At 32.6% G+C, this 20,137-nt stretch overlaps 1 protein-coding gene across 2 annotated transcripts; it reads left to right on the forward strand.

The window, feature by feature from the left end:
• Positions 1-284: 284 nt before the first annotated feature.
• LOC110096193 (cyclin-P3-1) lies at positions 285-4,129 on the forward strand. 2 transcript variants are annotated; one of them, XM_020821998.2, is made up of 3 exons: positions 285-581; positions 1,317-1,733; positions 3,589-4,129. In XM_020821998.2, exons 2-3 carry the CDS (start codon positions 1,333-1,335, stop codon positions 3,836-3,838), a joined length of 651 nt encoding a protein of 216 aa, XP_020677657.1. In that variant the 5' UTR covers positions 285-581; positions 1,317-1,332; the 3' UTR covers positions 3,839-4,129. The 2 variants fall into 2 exon arrangements, with proteins under 2 accessions (XP_020677657.1, XP_020677658.1); XM_020821999.2 differs by lacking the exon at positions 285-581 and adding an exon at positions 609-915.
• The last annotated feature ends 16,008 nt before the right edge of the window (positions 4,130-20,137 follow it).

The following is a 20,137-nucleotide window of genomic DNA, read 5'->3' on the forward strand; positions in this document are numbered from 1 at the left end:
TGTGATCTTATCTCTATAAAATCTATTAATCTCTTAATTCAATTCACACATTTCAACTTCTTTCAACCCTCATTTAAACTTATTCCTTCTAACTTACATGAACTAAAGTAATTTGCGCACAGAAAAAGCTTTACATATTGATTAAAAAATGCAAGTTCAACAAGTATAAACATTTGATAAATATCAATCTTATAAAATATACAGGCATTATTATGAACAAAAATATAGTTCGTATTTATTAAGCCCACCACAGAAGCAGTTTGATATAGCTGGCCAACTCCAGCTGGAAACAAAAAAAGACCTTCCACCCTACTCAGCTTTAGGTCCCATTCCCACCGACTATATTGTCTACTCGCCCTTCTTTTCATTTCCCACTCTTCCCTTGAGATGCCGACACTAACCTTCCTGAATGCGGACCAGCTCTGAATCCCATTTCTTCATCAGACCATTTCCTTTCACAAAACACAACTCAGAATTCCGCAGAAGCTTCTGCTTTCATTACAGACAAATTAGACAATGGCAGCAGCTCAGCTGTCTTTTTTAACAGCCGCAGCACTCTAGATCAGATAACTTTTTCTGCTGTAAGATTTTTTGTTCCTTTTTATTCTGAACATAATGTCCGAATTAATGAGTGTAAAGAAGTGGCAAAGGAAGCGACTTGGTGTAATCCATATTGTTTTCGTTATAGGGTTTTTCTTTGAGATCTAAATGTGAGATCTTGCTGCTTTTGTTTTCGGTAGCAGAGGAAAAGGGGGATTTTGACTTTATGTATGCTTTCGGAATCTGTATTCAGCGATTCTGGAGTTTAAAATTTCCTTGATACAAAAGTAGGCATCTTTTATGTGGAGTGAAATGCAGCCTAAATGTTATAAATGCTTCTACTACAACTCTTTCTGATAAGTATTAACCATCTTGGTATGATCTTATTGAAACAGCTGTAATTAGACCTCTTCATAAGAATTTGCTTTTCAACTAGCCTAGATGATGGCCCTGTGTTATATTTACTCTGGAATCCATCTTTTTGCTATCTTAGTGGCTACGAACAAGTAAGATGTAGACAAGTAAGATGTAGAGAGTACTGCGAGTCATTTTCATAATCTTATTCATATGACCTAACTTGAAGAACAGTAATTAAAGATGATAACATTGAAGAACAGTAATAAAAGATGATATTTTTGTTCGGTATTATTGCTGTTCAAAACAGAATGACTTTCTCATATATTCTGATGCGTTGCGTTGGTACATTACTACATTGTGATCAATGATGTTTGTTTAGTTAATATGACTGATTAAGTCTAATCAATTTATTCATTTAGGTACTGTGCTGATATCATGGAATCTTTCCCGCGTGAAAAAGAGGATGTACATCCCGAACTCTTTCTATGTTTAGGGTTGACTGAGCCAGGAAAAAGAGTTGATGAATTTCCATGTGTGTTAACTCTTTTATCTTCTGTTCTTGAGAGAATTATTCATAAAAATGAACATATCCTTGGATCGATGAAAACAGCAGAGATTTTTACTGTGTTTCATGGACTGAGAGCACCAAATATTGGTATACAAGGCTATATTAAGCGCATTTTTAAGTATTCAAGGTGTAGTCCTTCTTGTTTTGTTCTAGCCTTCATATACATCGAGAGGTTCCTTCTTCAGCTTGACACTTACCTTACTTCCCTAAATGTTCACCGGTTGCTCATTACGGGTATAGCTGTTGCAGCGAAGTTCATCGATGATGCGTAAGTATTTAATGCTTTTTGTTCTTTCTTTAATTTTATATGCTAGTCCATTGATACTACACTTCTTTCGGCATGTTTACAAATGCTCAACATATTCTTGTTTCTTGATGCCAAATGTTAGCACTATGGCTGTTGCATATATTTCAGAGGTAACAATTACTTTGAGAAAGTTAAGCTTGTGGTCCAATTAATTATATTTAGCATTTGGTCCAATGAGCAGTTCAAATATAGAGCATTCTATTCTAGATGGGCAATATTAAGTTATTCTCCCCAATGTAAATCCTTATTCAAAATTAAATAATATCTGTGATTTCCTACCTATTGATTAAGCATGACATGAAATTTAAGAGCTGTTAAATGCTTTGTCCAAAAACGACTCCATATGGTGTATTGCCAAGATGTAATAGCTTAATTTTCACTGTCATAGTACCTTGTATATTTAATTGATTAGAACTAAAAAGTTTTGGACTGTAAGATTGTAATGTAATTATTTTCCTTCAAAAGCTACTGCTAATCAGTCCGCAAAGCTCAAATTCGCTTCCTATTCCTGTCGTTGTTTCATAACGGGTGCTTACATTTTGAAGAGTCATAAACAATCTTCAAGGGGTAAGGACTGGTCCGCTATTGTCTGGTGATCAGTTACTCCCCATTCAAGTTAGAAATAAAGCTAAATTAAAGTTAAAATGAAATAAAACCAAACCAAAATAGTTGGGACAAGGATAATGATGATATTGATAATGAATAAAAATGAAATTTACCTTCCATACATACTATCTGAAACTGTTGGTAAACAATACGGAAGTCATGTTAAGCTTTACAAGAGATGTGACTGCCTTCTAAAAATGCAAGGATGCAACTTTTAGTGACTACTCCTTTAGTTGTAATCATTAGCAGAGTGCATAAGCCATTCCACCACCTATCTACGAACTCTCTGATCTAAAAAAATGAAATCTTTGACTAGGAAAAATTTTTACGTGCGGGTCCGGATTAGTCCGGAGACAATAAAAATGTGCCATGTCGTCCCAAAAAATATATTGTGCTCAGTACCAAGCGCTCGGTACCGGACGGTTCTTCCGTTCGGTGTCCACACAGAATAATCGCTCCAGTTCTAGAGCTTCGCCACTACCTTACATGTGTTTTTTTCGGCACAATGTGCAAGGTGCATATAATTCGTACTATAAGTCATTATCTAGCAGATGTGAGGTACATCTCTTGTTTTGTCTTTTATTGTCTATTTTGCAAGAAATATTTCAATTGTCTTTTTTTTCTAGTGACTTGCACTTTTTAATATTTTTTTGACTTCAGATTACTAATGTATCGTCTAAAGCTATGAACCTTCTACTCTTTTTTTACTTCACTTTATGTAACACCTCTTATCTGTGTTTTGTTTGGAGGAATTAAGCAGAACGGAAATGCATTTACGACATAATTACATCTTGACTGTTTTTTTTGAATCCATTCGTTGTAAGTCATTGGAAAATGACTTCTCCCAGGGTGTATATTTCGCTTTACGATTCTTTTGTTAACGCAGTTAAAAGCTGAACTAAAACTAAGATAATGAATTTATAGTACGTCGTGTTCATGCTTCAATTTAATGCTTATTCATCCAATCCAAACAAAAAACAGAAATTTCTTTTCCACTCAATTTATCATTAATCAAACAAGGGTGTAAAAGTTAATTTCAATCCGATTTCCTAATCATTTAAATATCAAGTTCTTTTCTTCCCCCTCTTTTATTTCCTTCAAAGTTGAAGGATTTACATTATGTCTTTGTTGAATTGATGATTGTCCATCCCTTAAGAAGAGAGATTTATGATATGCATTAATTGATCTTACCATTGCTAAAAAACTGCAGATTTTACAATAATGCTTACTATGCTAGGGTGGGCGGTGTCACCACTACAGAGATGAACAGACTGGAGCTGAACTTCTTGTTTAGCTTAGACTTCAAGCTTCAAGTTAGCATAGGAACTTTCAGGAAATACTGCTTACAGCTTGAAATGGATGCCACAAGTTATCGCATAGAAAGACCGGTCTGCAAGTTTAAAGAGTGGAGAAACATTGAAGATTCAAATCACCAACCATCTCTGGAGAGATGCAGCTAGCTAGTATACCAAGTATTAGTATCTGTTTAGTCTGTACAAGGTTCCAGACATTTGTGCATGAATGACTTCTATGTTGAAATTCTGCAACTGGGTTATGATGATAGGAGAACTATGCCTCAAGGGATTGCTGATTATGGCTGCTTGAAGATTCAGTCAGTTGCTATTTGTCTAGTATGTCAAATTCTAGCTTCGAATGAGAAAAACTACAGTAGTTTTTTCTATAATTATTTCTTTGCTTTTATGTTGTTTCGGAATGCTTTGATTAAATACATTTTGCCTTTCTTTTTGTCAGTCAAGCTTGAAATTTTTGTGCTTTAGTTGAAAAAAGTGGAAATATGGCTGATTATGGCTGCTTGAAGATTCAGCCAGTTGCTATTTGTCTAGTATGTCAAATTCTAGCTTCGAATGAGAAAAACTACAGTAGTTTTTTCTATAATTATTTCTTTGCTTTTATGTTGTTTCGGAATGCTTTGATTAAATACATTTTGCCTTTCTTTTTGTCAGTCAAGCTTGAAATTTTTGTGCTTTAGTTGAAAAAAGTGGAAATAATGATGCCCGTAATGTTCTTTTCCTTGTTGTGGTTCAGAATAGGATTAATTATTCTGTGCGGACATCAGATGGAGAGAACGGTCCGAATTTGTTGTGCTTTTGTTGTTCTTTTGCTGCACGTTTGCAAAAGGGCAATAAAAAGGCAGCAAATATTTAATATTTGTTGCGCTTTTGCAAAAGGATAATAAAAATGTATTCATAATTGAATATTTGCTGTCCTTTTACTATCCTTTTGCAAAAGCACAGCAAAATCGGACGGTTCTCTCCATCCAGTATTTGCACAGAATAATTTCTCTAAATATAAAAGTATTTGGAAGTCTAAATATATGCAACTTTTAGTGTTTGGAAGTCTAAAAATATTTGGAAGTCTAAATAAATCTCCTCTCTCCATCCATTATGCAAGCCTCTTACTTTCTTCTTCTCTCTTTAAGGTGTCGATGTTGCTGACCTCCTTTTTAGATAAGATTGCCTTTGCATCTATTGTTGAGCCTCACAGTCTGATCCCAAGCGTAGAGCACTCTTGTTTAGCACTTAGGACCCTTATAGGTATGAAGATCTTATGAGTTAGGCTTCATAATCTTTAGTAGCATTATTTCTCCATGTATATCCCTTTGACCCCTTGAGCTCTTATTGTCACAATTATGTCGGCCAAAACTTTGATGGCATCGAGTTCACATTTGGATAAGCTAAGAGTTGCTCAAAACTATGTTAATTTAGTTAGACTTCAACAAGCGACTTCATTGATACAAGCAAGTCCATTTTAGTGGACCCTTAAGTTTAGTCCTAGCTTTATTGTCCTTAAGTTTATCTCTAAGATCTTAGAATTATTGATATAGGTAACCTCCTTTAGACGGCTTCACCATCACAATGAGCACACCTTTTGAATTCCTTCATCCTTTTGGACTCATGACCCTGCTGCACCCTAACACACTAATGTTTGGACATATTGGACTATTGCAAGTCTTAACTTGACTTAAGCCTAGACTTGAGGTATTATTGTATTTGAATACTCATACATTTTCATGTTGGTATTTCACAGGTATCTATCAAATTCTAACTAAAGAAATCAGGCAAAACAATCATATCAACTTCAATGGCACTCTCCTTTAGGGAATGAAATTTGCCTCAATTGACTGAATAAATGAATGTTTCTGACATGAACACCAGGGACTCATTTAGATTTCTCCATACCCTCGAGATTCATTGATTTTGTCATTACTAGAATTTATACTCCCCTACAAGGCTAGTCAATCATTTGGTCTTAGCCAATTTGATGGCTAGCATCAGTTGATCCCAGGCTAACCTAATTAACCAAATTAGAAAAATTAAGCTAATTAAGCCCCTTAAAATAACATTAGGCAAGCTAATTGAAGCCAAAGCTATTTTTATAGCCAAACCCTAAACCCACTATGTGGATTAGCTTTATCCTTTGACTTGCTTACCCAAATAGCTAACTAAACAATTGAGGCATCTAATGTGTTTTATTGTTGGCATAAATTTTGATTTCTTTTCCTCTTAACCTGGGTTAAAGGCTAATTACTTTGAAGCTAAAAAACCCAACTTTTAATAGCATGATAATATTTAGAAACCCCTTTCCTCCGCTAGAAATTTTTTGAGCATGTGAGTCATTCCATTACAATCCTAGCCTATGCCATAGCTTGTTGTGAGATATTAAAACTGGAAAAGGTGGGTGGAGCCCAACTTGAGAATTATCCACCTAGAGCACTTTGTTCCTAGGGCTTCACCACCCCAAGTGGAGTTGATATGGAGTAGTTAAGTCAAGGAGAGTTATAGACCCATCCTTAACTAACCTTGCCGAGTTGTTGTTGGAGCTTTATCAACAATGTTATCTAGGAAGTGCTAACGGTTGTGAAGATCACGAAAGCTTCTCCAACAACAAAGGATGTTTTAGGGATCAACTGAAAGACAAACATTATCACTAGCTTAAGTAACAAGCTTCATTTCTAATTCTTCTTTTGCTTGGTCTTTTGGTTAGCACATACAAACAAATGCTATATGCACTTTTCGTCATCTTTTGGCTCTCTATGAAAGCTCACTATAGAAGTTTAAAATACCTTATTGAGTGTTGTGTGAAGGGAGTTTACTCCATCTTTTCTCTCGAGTGTATTTGTGAGAAATGATATCGTTAAAAATAGTTTTAGGTTCTATAGTAAGAGTCATTTCAATTGATTCAAGAAATATAATACTTCTTAGAAAAGTATGGAGAGGTTTTTGATTAAAATGGGAAAGCCTTTGGAAACGAGAGGAGCCAATAGAATAGTTTCAGCAAATTTTGGACATAATAGCCTGGACGGGCAGTTATAGGGATTATGTAATTTGGTCTGCCGAAGAAAGCTGTGACAATCATACTTTGAATTAATTGGGACCACAATTTGCATTCTCGAGTGGAGTCCAATAAGGAAGATTTGCTAAGGAAAAATGACATTTAATTTTTATTTAAAAAACTCAACATAAAATTATCGAAAAAATTTATGAATTTAACTAGAAAAGATGTTTGATCAATTGAGAGTGAATTAAGGTTCTGTTTGGGACAACTTTTGACTACTATTTTTTCGATGTTTTAAATAAAAATTTTGTATCAAAAAGCAATCCCAAATGAAGCCTAAATAACTGAAAAATGAGCGCATAAGAAGTTATTACTATTTGATAATATATACTAAAACTCATTTAAATGTAGAAAACTGAAAACTTGACCTAATCTAATTTTTAAACTAACGAAAAAAGGCACATAAAATGTAAAATTAATTATCATATTTAAAAATATCTTTCGGTGATTTTTAAGAGCATTTAACTAATCTAAAATCATTAGAAGTATCCAAATACTTGTTTATTATCATTAAAACTAAGTTGTTGAATATTGAAATTCATGGTGTTAACAATCTGTGAAACACATATACAAATTGTTTTTTATACTTATTATTGGCCTAACGCAGTACTAGGCCAAGAAAGAAAGCAGTGCCTAAAAGGGCAACACAGACTATGCACTGTAAGGTGAAATATATTAATTATAGTGCACAATTAAATCCAAATAATATTGTCAATCTAGCAACACAAAACAAGCCAAAAAGAAAGTGTGATCCTAGTTTCACCCTAATCATAGGAATCCTAGAGATATACTTAGTACAACCTTTTATGCATCTTAAGCTAATGATGGTGACCACATGATAATATATGAAATATTCAAATTATAAGTTTAGTTAGAGAATGATCAAATTATATGACCAAAAGATGGTTTACATTTAAATCATCAAGTGAGAAAAAAAGATTCACGTAGCTGACCTCAAGTAATGAGATAAAGATTTGATGATGTTGCTTTTATTGTAATGATTAAATTTTTTTATTAAAATATTTTATGACTAAACTATTTTATTATTACTGGTTATGAAGAATGTAATTGATGAGCATAACACACCTTAAGGCTAGCCATACCATCATATGACTCTAAGGCTTATGTTGAGATGACCCAAAACCGAGTTGGATGTATTGATATTAGGACCAAAACTATTCATTTTATATAAAATCACTCAATATCAGTAAAGACAATGACATCATATTTTATTCCATCCAATACAATAGAAAATACAAAAATTTCATTATTTAACAGATTACTAAAAGCTCACTAAAGCATTTGATTTATATTCTATAACAACTTGCATTAAGATTTATCATACATAATAAACAAACAATGCATATATAATTATATAGGTGAACATATAAATAAAATAAATTATGACATCCATTTACTATAAAGTAATTTATAATAAGCATCATTTCTATCTTTAGAGCTTTCATATCATTCTTCCATATCAGTTTGACATTTATATTCTATCTCATTTTACAACATCATTTTACATAATAGCATTATTACTTAACACACATTGAAGCTTGTATATTCATCAGAATGGTTCACATACCATGATTTGAATGTTTCATATAACATAATTTATACAATGTATGAATGCAAGCCGATTTAAGCCAATTTTTCCCAATTCCTTCTTCTTCCTCCACATGGCTACTTATAGCTTCACTTTCATCTTTTGTGTATTACACAAATAGATGGAGGACAAACTTGCTTGTAACTCCACATTCATCTCAAATCTATTACATTGACAAATATAGTACAATAGTTTCACATGGTGATATCATCTTACATATACTACCTTCAATTCTCCTCCAACCTCCTTTTCACCATGTTATAAATGAAGCAATAATATGAACATATATGAATTATTTAGATGTATATCATAAAGTAGCAAAACTTGCAACTTCAAATGGGAAACACCTAACAATAGCCTGTAAAATCTCCTATTTCCCCCTCTACCCTCTCTCCTTTTTTTCTCTTGGGCTCTTTCTCACTCTGTCCGAGAAGATAAGAAATACAAATGGGTATAAATAAATTATATAAAAATAAAATAGTTTAATTACTGTTGCATTTCCTATTGCAGCTACACTGCCATTAGCGCTGTATTAGTAGTCACAACATCGCTATGCTAAGAGAGTACATGAGAGAGAGAGAGAGAGAGAGAGAGAGAGAGAGAGAGAGAGAGAGAGAGAGAGAGATGATAGGTTAAATCTAGCCCAACCTTATCCACTTAATATCATTTGCTATGGTATTACTGCATTGGAATTTCCATGTGATAGTAATGGAAATAACCTACATAAATTTTTCATGTATCAGATCTACTAATTTATTTAGATCTGATATATACCATCACCACTCACCACGTGTCCGAAAAAAGTAATACTCCTCAGCTTGAACTCACATTTGGAGAATTTGCCATATAACTAATGTTGGCTCAAAGTCCCTAATATAATCCTTAGATATTTGGCATGATCTTCCTTATAAGCAGAATATAACAAAATGTTGTATGTGAAAACAATCATAAATTGGTCCAAATAATCTCTAAATACTTTGTTCATTAAATCCATAAAGATAGATGGTACATTAGTCACCTCAAATGGTATAAAAAAAACTCTTAGTGTCTGTACCAAGTATTAAAAGTTATTTTCTTCACATCAGCCTCTTCACCTTCACCTGATAGTAACCAAATCATAGATTAATCTTTGAGAATCCATGAGATCTAGTAAGTTGATTGAATAGATCATCAATCTATGATATTTGAAACTTATTCTTGATAGTAACTTTGTTCAAATCCCTGTAGTCAATACATGTATGAATTGTACTCTCCTTTTTCTTTACAAATAGAATATGTGCTCCCCAAGAAGACATACTAGTATGAAAAAATACCCTATATACCAACTCTTGAAGCTAAACCTTCAACTCCTAAAGATCCTTAGGTGACATATGAGATAGAGCTTTAGATATCAGGGTCGTACCCAAAAATATATCAATATAAAACTTTAAGTCTCTTTTTGGAGTTAAAATTTCTAACTCCTTAGGAAGTACAACTAAAAGATCTTACACTATAGGGATACCAAAAAGAGAATTAAATTCTATTCTCTTATCCTAAACTGATGCTAGAAATACCATATAACTCTTCTTTAATAATTTATCTGTTTTCACAGTATAAATCAAACAGGATAAATAACCTTTAACTCCCTGGAATACAAAACTCTCACTGCCCATAAATAACATAACTTGCTTCATCAAGAAATTAATGTGAGCCATATACTGTCTAAATCAAATCATACCCAAAATAATATCATATATAGAAATGTGTAATAAAATAAAATAAGATTTTAACTACTTATTAGAAATCTCAATATCACAAAAATTAAATCTACTGGCTTTTATACCATCTCCAGTTGGTAAAGTAATAAAAAGAGAAATAAGCAGTATAATTGAAGGAAAGTATAGTAAATTAAAGAAATTCTTAAAAATAAAAGAATGACTAGCTTTAGAATCAAATAAAATATGGCATGGATCCTTAGAAATGTAAACCATGCCTATCGTAATTTCTAGAGCATCACGAGCCTTTTATTGAGTCAAATTGTATACATGTAACTGAATTGGAGCTGGAGTAATTAAACTACTAGGATCTCTCTAACCACTATCAAATGGCCTCCTTAACACTAAATCATAACAATTAGCTTTACTAATAGCCCCTCAGAAAAAGTATGGAGAAGAATTTCCCTCAGTCTCCCTATCGATCTGACAAGGCTCTTAGATTTAGATTCATAACATTAATGAAATCGTACCTATGAACACTCTTATACCTGTTGTCATGCCATATTTGATCGCATCTAAAATGTTATTTTTTTTTATTTGAAAAATGCATAAAGCAATTGCATTAAAAAGAAATCAAGCTAATACAAGCTAATAGCATCACATTCCTCCTTTAACAATAGATAAAAAGGAGGAGGAATGTGTTCCATACTAAGATAATCCCAAGAAAAATCACCATTATGAGCATAGTTAGCACACATATCGGCTAACTTATTGTTTTCCCTACTAACATGTTTGAAAATAACAAAATTAAACCCATTAATAAAGGAAGAGAACCTAACTTCAATCTCTTGCTTATGAATTTTGTTGATAAGATTTTGAAAACTTTTCAACACATTATCATTATCTCATTCAATGATAATCCCTTGAACTTTAGAATTCCAATCCTTGATAATATAATGAAGAGATAAAATACCCTCTAGTTCAAGGAGAGCAATGTCCCAATGAATACCTTTGATTCCTTTGGCAAATAGAAAACTTCCTAGATGGTCACGGCCAACAGCTCAAATTCTAGCATTATAAGAAGATAACAATGAAGCGTCCACATTATTTTTGATCCAATCGGGTGGAGGAGGATGCCAAGAGTTTTTAAACAACCGAGATGGTTGATTAACATCCCAAAGGCCCGATTTATTTCTATTAGAAATAGAAATTGAAGTCATACTAAGAGCATTAGATGCAATGCTTAAATTGGAATCCTCTATTCCTTCATGAATAAGTCTATTTCTAAACTTCCAGCAAAGAAATACCAAATTACAAAAAACATTTGTGATAAATGTTTTTTTGGAAGCATTTAACTCCAACTAATCAATTGATTCAACAAAAGTGTTAAAATCCAAAATATGAAAGCCCCATAGATTGAGAATTTTTTTAGTTTGAATAAGTTTATCACAACTCACCACCACATGCTTAACATCTTCAATATCCAAGCAACCTCTTGGACATAAGCATCCTTCCTTGAGTCCTCTATACTCCAGGAAATGAAAAGTTGGAATAGCTTTATGGTATAACCTCCACCAAAAGACTTCTGTTCTTGGATTGAGATTTATCCTCTTCATCCAAGTTCAATAGCTTCCTTTATCTGAATCAATTAACAAGGCTTCATAAGATAATGCAGCCAACATTTTTTCAGAATTATAAGAAATCAACTCCATTTGATCACATCCAGCCTTCTGATCAATCTTCAAGTTGCATATAATATGAAGCAAATCATTTCCAAAAACATTCTGCAATTTGGCAATATTCCATCTACCATTTTCAATGAAGTGATTTACACATAACTCATTAATTTGTAGATTATCAAGGAACGTTGGCCATTTACATAAAGCTTTATCTAGTATCCACACGTCCTCCAAAACATTAACTTTTTCACCGTTAGAGAATTTCCATCTAATAATTGGTTTAAGAGCCTTTTCATCAGTTCTTAAGATTTTACATGTTGGAGATAAATTTTGCTTCCAATCCGGAATCCAACCAGAATTCCCATACTTGGGCTTCAAGCTTTTATACAAAAGTGAATCTTCATCATTCACATATTTCCATGCAATTTTAGCTCTTAAAGAATCCATTCTTTGTGTACAAGTTTGAGACCCCGTCCACCTAAATGCACCGGCTTGCATAAATTTTCCTAGCTGACATAATGTAATCCAGCTTCATTCTTCTCCTTGTGCCAAATAAACTCTCTACAAGCTTTATCAATCTCAACCAGGATACCGGTCGGAACCAGTGAATGAGTGCAATAAAAATGTGGTTTTGAAAGTACTGTAGATCTAGCAAGAGTTATTCTTCCAGCAAGAGAAATAAACTTGGTTCCCCAAGTATCAAGCTTCCCAAGAACTTTTTCTAATAGAAAACAGAAATCTGATGCCATCAATCTCCTTAATGCAATTTTAACTCCTAAGTAATATAATTCCATCACAAGCTTGAATCCCATTACTCGAGCAATTTTTTTCTTTTTTCTTCTACTAACAGGTTTTCCACATAAAATAGAAGACTTATTGTAATTGATATTTTGACCCGACCAATTACAATAGTCTAATAAAATTCTTTTAATATTCTTTATCATTTTATAGTTTGCTTCAGAAAAGATCAAGATATCATCTGCATAAAGAAGATGTGATATCCTAGGGGCATTATGATGAATCTTGATCCCTATCTCCATCTCTTCTTGCATCAAAGCATTAGATAAAAGTTGAGAACATAAAACAAAGAGAAAAGGAGATAGGGGACAACCTTGTCGAAATCCACTATGAGCATTGATCCAATTAGAAGATTTGTCATTGATCAAAATAGAAAACCTTGGATCATGTAAACATTCCAAAACAAGCTTTGAAAAGTGTAAAGGAAAGCCAAAATAACTCAAAATCTGCTCCAAAGTTTCCCAAGACATGCTATCATAGGCTTGCTCCATGTTTATTTTGAAGGAAACCAATCCTTTTAAAGATTTTGAAAACCTGAATTTGTGGAAGACTTCTTGAGAAATTAACACATTGTCTGTAAGAGACCGGCCTTTAATAAAGGCAGATTGATTTTTCGAAACCAGTTTTGGAAGAAGATTAACAAATCTATTAAGTAGGATTTTAGCCACAAGCTTATAAATAGTTTTACATAAGCTTATAGGCCTAAAATTAGAAGGAGTCATAGGCAACTCCACCTTTAAAATGAGTACAATCAAAGTATCTTTCCAATTGCTTTCCATAATACCCGTATGAAAGAACTTCTTCAAAGCTTCCCAAACATCTGATTTAATGATTTGCCAATAGGATTTAATAAATGTATGTGTTATACCATCAACATCAGTTGATATTCCTCCCTCCAAATGGCTAATAGCATCAAAAATTTCCTTCAGGTTAAGCTCGGAATTTAGCATTGCTCTATCCGCTTCTGATTATCTAGTTATCCTGTAACACTAACAATAATGGCTTCAACCACAACTCTAGCACACAGGTGCCCCGCTAATAGAACAAAAATTGGCTATACTACTACTACCAGAGTCTGCTATAGATGACTACTATCAACCTCTCTTGGAATCACTAGGTGTAAATATACTCTTCTTCCAAAAAATTCCACTATTAGAAGTCTCTCCACTATACCTCTTCCTACTAAAATTCCATCGTTATTGAGTAGCCATCAAGTTATTCTCTATTAGATGAGCTCTCCCCATAAGATTAGAGAAATTTGAAATGTAAAATGGTACCAGAGGCTATTTGAGACTACCGAAATGCTCTAAGGAACCTGTAGGACTTCTTTATGGGAGTGCTAGACAACTGTGGAGCATATCTAGCCAAAGTAGTGAACTCTTCCTCATACTGCATAATTGCCCTTTTTACTTAAACCAACCTCAAAAACGTCTACTGAATTTGCTATCATGTAAAAGGTCATATAAATCAGGCCCTAAACACATCATAGAGCTCTTACTAGATAATCAGAGAGTTAATCAACCTTGAAATTTTTCCTCCTGCTAGCCCATCCACCAGCGCTCTGACTCACCACGTAATTGAAATATCATTAATGGTACCATTCTCTTAGGAGGACATTGCATACTATCAAATGTCTATTCCAATCTCCTTAATAAGTCCTCTACTCTAGGCTCAATTGTACCCTCAAATCTCAGATGCTTCAATCTCAAAAACATCAACATATGTCAATCTACTTCTTTAGATCAACAACATGAACCATGCTCTATGCCTCACCCATCATCTAGGCTATCAAAGTAATAAACTATAAAAAAATATTTAAACTAACTATCAGAGCATTTCTATATACAGGACCTTCCTGACTAGCACTCTATCCATCTATCTTATTTGGGTTTGGTGGATCCATGATCGCACATAATATGCAACTAAACACACATGTATATGAAAAAAATGAACACCCATACACACTTTAAACTGTCCTATTAGACTTATATATTAATTTCTATTACTTTATTTTATAATCCAATTCTAAAATATTTCTCTTATACCACTAAAACTTATCACATCCCAATCTAATAAGTGGTGTAATCCAAGATCCCTAGTTTATAATTTTGATGATAACAAATATTATTGATTAAGATTTTATTTCTCCTAGCATATATATTAGATATAATTTTTATATGTGCGAACTAACATTTCAGGTATATCATACACCATATAAGATTTTTGGAGACTCAAGTTTGGGTAGAATGGGATGTCAATAAAAAGAGTATATAATTTAAATTTTCTTATATTTTCTATTTCTTGAGTCTTGCCATATAAGGGTGTATACAAAATTGGCAACCATATATACACACACTGGGGGAGTAAGGAAAATTTGAGATGAAAATTTTTGAAACTAATCATACCGTATGATTACGATCTCACTGTACAATGAATTATGTGAAGAAGATGGTTAATGATTAATTGGATCATTAATGTTATTGAACTGATCATACTATATGATGCAGATCATACTATATACTTTATTTCAATTTAAAAAATCCTAGTCATTAGATAAATTTAGTAAGAAATTAAAAAAAAAAACAAATTATAAACTAATCATACTATACTATCCTAATCGTGTTATACAATATTCAAAATATTACTTAAATTATCCCCCGTGATTAGTCAATTAAATCATGGCTTATTAATTATGGCTAATTATACTGGGTAATCTTGATAGTACCGTATGATTGACAGAGATGAAATTTGGTTATCCTAGAGATCATATCAGCTGAAACCTTAATTTTTGATCTAATCATATAGTGCAATATCTATATCATACTATACAAATTATTAATATTTACATTGGCCATATTATATGATGTAAATAGCACAGATTGATCGATAGAGATGATTTTCAATCATCACCATGATCATCCTATATCAATAGACCAAAACTAAACTAATAGAATTATATGAAGTTACGATCATACTATATGATATATTTTCTAAAATTGTATAGTTCATCTAAACGACTATTTTCTTTATACTAGATGTGTTGTTTTTTTGGAATGGTCGTACTGTATGAATCTAGATCGTACTGTACAAATAGAGACAACCAAATTGAAGTGTTTTTTGAGCCTACTACTTAAGCAAACTTTTAAAGCATTTTTAAAAGGATTTTTGCTGTTGAAGGAACTTTGATAGAGATTTTTCTTGAGATGCTTTGGGCTTAGAGGGGAAGGAGAAGGTGAGCTTATGTGTGGGGGTGAAGAAGTGTGAGATGTTTCCCTTAGTTGCTCCAGGAAAACTTTCACCTATTTTCCTCCTATGACATTTGTGAGTTCTTTAAGATTCTCTAAGGAGAGAAGCTTCAAAGTTAAGTGTGGGGTTCTCTACCTTCACTAGGAGGGTGAGAAAGGATTATTATTCTCTTCCATCACTAAGAGGGTGAAAAAGGATTGTGCTTTTCTGCCGTCATCAGGAGGGTAAAAAAGGATTGATGATTTTTGTTCATCACCAGGAGGGTCAGAAAGATTCCTTTGGTTCTCTGCCTTTACCAGAAGAGTGAAAAAGAATTTAAGTTTTGTTATCATCACTAGGAGTGTGAGATAGCTTTTAGTTCATCATCGCACCATGTTTAATGGAAGTGATTCTTGTAAGGGCTTCTCTGCCTTATCATGTGGGCAAAAGGAGAGACACTATGGTGTTAGTGCAATACTAGAGTGGATGACTCCAAGGAATGGATGTAGGTTAAGGTTGACTAAACTATTATAAAATCTTTGGTGTGTTCTTTCTTATTTGCTTTTACTTTTATGTATTTCTATTTCTATAATTCAAATTTATTATAAGAATCTCATTATTTACTTTCAATTTTAATTAGGTTATTTTGAAGTTTATAAAAAGAAAAATTTTAATATATTGGCTTTTATATTTGTACCTTAAAAAAACAAATTTAACTATTATTTGGTTCCGCATGTTTTAAGTTAATTACTTGGATTTATTTTTAAAACATTTTTCTACTATAAACAAAAAAAAAATATTATTGCTAGAGTATTTTTTAAAAAAGACCCAATTCATCCCCCCCCCCCCTCTCTTGGTGTGCCTCGGGATAGTTCATTGGGGTCTTACAACTTTCCCATGGTTTTAAGTGGTATTATAGCAGTTCTTGAAATTTATATTTTAAAATCTTGAAGTAAAAATATAAAGGTCCAATTTAGAAATATAAAATATTATAGAGGATCATTCAATAACTCCTCCACCATTATTAAAATGTATTCCTTTCAATTTTTGGAAAATTTATATGTCCACATTTTTGCAATCCATTGACTATAGAATTAGGCGTATGATTCAAATTGGTTATTCACTTCCATCTTGAGTAGTTAATGTGTCAAAACTGATATTATATTTACTGAATGGAGTCATGAGGATAGAGAGATTGCTGAATTAAATGCTAAATATTTGAATTATTTTTTTGTGTTTTGAAATTTGAGGATTATATGAGAGTACCTACCTATATATGGGGAAGGAAATATGGGACTGACTATGCATCACATATGAGGGAACTAGTGAATTTAAATAGTCTAGGTTAAATATTCTACTACATTATTATGAATGTTTTCACATAAATCTTAGAGAGACTATATATGAAATGTACACTAGGTTCACCCAGCTAGTAATATCCTTGCATGCATTAGGTAGAGAACTTTCAAATTTTGAAAAAGTTAATAAGATTTTATGATACCTACCTAGTGCGTATGATGTTAAAGTCACTACAATCTTAAAATCAAAGGATTTAAATGTATATTCAATTGACAACTTACTTGGGTCACTCATTTCCTACAAGCAAGGAGTAAGTTAAAAGCTATTTGATGAAGGTGACAAGAAGAAGGAGAAGACTGTGGCTCTGAAAGTAAATGACTAAGACAGTGACAGTTGGAGGATGACGAAATTATGTTAATGAACCATGAGTTCAAAAGTTTCATTAAGAGGAAACAAAAGCATCATTAACCATAATGGAGCAAAGGTAAAAGCAATAAAAATTTTAAAGCATCATCTAACACAATTTGTTTTGAATGCAGGAAACCAGGACATCTTTGAACAAACTACCCCAACCTGAAGACTCACCCAATCAAGTAGAAGGGTGAAGAGAAGGCAAAATTCATGAAAGGGAAGCAATGGGCATAAAAGGCATTTTGGGCCAACTCTACCTCAGAATCATTAGAATAAGAAGCATAGGAGGTGGTAACAAACTTATGTCTTGTGGCTAATTATAATCTATAAAGAAGATGTTTATTAGCTATCTTAAGATGAATTATTTATTATTTTAAAAAAATCATGATTCATATAGGAAATTCAAAAAGATGTATGCTAATTTGAACACTACTTTTTCTACCTTGAAAAAAGAGCATAATTATTTAATAGTTGAACATTCTGATTTAGATAGCATTCATATATCTTTACTTGATGAGTTTAAAATATTAAATAAGAAGCATACTAATTTATCTACTCCACATGATTCCTTAAAAGTAAAATATATTGAGTTAGAAGACTTGTTTAAATAATTAAAGGCATGTACATCTCAATTAGATGGCCATGTATTAAAATTTGAGGTGGCTAGCCTAGAAAATGCAAATCAATTCATAAAAGCAAAAATGCTTGCATTACACCAAAATAGAACACCACCCACTTTAACACAATGGTACAACCCTTCTTCAGTGCATGCATCATACAACCCTAAAAAAAGATACACCCCTTCAAAAAACTAGTAAATCTATTCCCAGAGGTTAGGTGTCATTCTTCTGGAATGCTAGGTCACATAACCCATAGTTACACTATACACCGTAGGACATATCTAGTGTGGTGGCCAAAATTATATGCATCACAACATAACATGTGAACATCTCATTCATTAAAGCATAAAGTGGAACCAAACTCACTTGGTTTCCCAAATCTAATATTTGATGGAATTTGTAGAACCGCTCCTACAAAAGACCTAGTAAGAGTATGTGGTACATGGATAGTAGATGCTCAATGCATATGACTAAAGATTTGAAGCAGTCCATTATGTGGGAGGCTAGGTCAGGAGGCATGGTCATAATAAGAGACAACACCACTAAGAAAGTGTTTGGCTCAGGTATAATTGAAAACTCTAAGAATTTTATAATTGAAAATACCTTATTAGTAGATGGTTTAAAGCATAATTTACTTAATATTAGTCAATTATGTTATAAGGGTTTTGATATTAAATTTTTATCTATAAAATACATGATTAGCTTGAATATTAGATTAGTTTTAGAAGGGAAAATAATAAATAACATTTATATGCTTGATTCAAATTGCATTGAATATTCTAATTCCCTATTTTGAAAATTATTATTGATGAATCTTCATTATGGCATAGGAGACTATGTCATACAAGCATGAAGACCCATCTGACTATTACTTAGAAAGACATAGTTAGAGCCATACTTAAGTTAGATTTTACTAAGGATCGCCTATGTGATGCCTGCCAACTAAGAAAAAAAATTAAGTCTTCATTTCATTCAATTAAGGACATCAACACCTTTAGACTACTAGAAATTCTTCATATGAACCTATGTGGAACCGTTAGTATAGCAAGCCTAGCAGGGAAATCATATGGCTTTGCAAATGTTGATGACTATTCAAGATTCATATGGGTTAGATTCATAATACAAATGAGTGGATCTTTTGTGGAGTTTAAAAACCTTCTCCATATGGATACAAAGAAAATTAGGATGTTAAATATTAACCATTCATAGTGATTATGGTAAAGAGTTTAAAAAATGATAAATTTGAATCCTTTTATAAAGAGATATGGATAGAGCATAACGTTTCTACCCCTAGGATCCCTAAGCAAATGGAATAGCTAAAAGAAAGAATATAACTTTAGTAGAAGCTATTAGGGCCATTTTAGCTTAATATTCTCTCTCAAAATACTATTGGGAAGAATAAGTAAATACTATTTTTTATATTTTAAGTAGGGTGAATGTTAGATCCATGTTAATTAAGACACTTTATGAGCTCCTTAAGGGTAGGACACCAAAACATTCCCACTTACATGTCTTTGGATGTAAATATTTTATCTTGATAAATAGAAAATCACTTCTAGGAAAAGTTCATCCCAAATCTGATGATGGAGTTTTCTTAGGTTATTCATCTATAGGTAAGGCCTATAGAATTTTTAATAAGAGGGCCTTAGTAGTAGAAGAATTTACCCATGTTCATCCCAAATTTGATGAATCTGTTAGAACCTATAAATCGAAACCAAAGAAGAAGAAATAGAGGTAATCCAAGGGACAAAAGCCATTGACTTATGGAATATAGTTGAACATTTGGAACATTTGCCTAAAGAATAGAGATACTCATCTAGTCATCCTATAGAACTTATCCTAAGTGACCCATCTGAAGGTGTTAAAATTAGGCATGAACTTAGGATGGAGGTTACTCATTATATCTTTATCTCCATGATATAACCCGCAAATATAGATCAATCCCTAGCTAATGAATTCTTAATCCTAGCAATCAAAGAATAAATAAATCAATTTGTTAGATATGATGAATAGGAACTGGTCATATGACCTAAGGACCAGAGTATTGTATGTATTAAGTGGGTTTTTA

Source organism: Dendrobium catenatum, unplaced genomic scaffold (genome assembly GCF_001605985.2).
Source record: "Dendrobium catenatum unplaced genomic scaffold, ASM160598v2 fragScaff_scaffold_1666, whole genome shotgun sequence".
Taxonomy (NCBI): Eukaryota; Viridiplantae; Streptophyta; class Magnoliopsida; order Asparagales; family Orchidaceae; genus Dendrobium; species Dendrobium catenatum.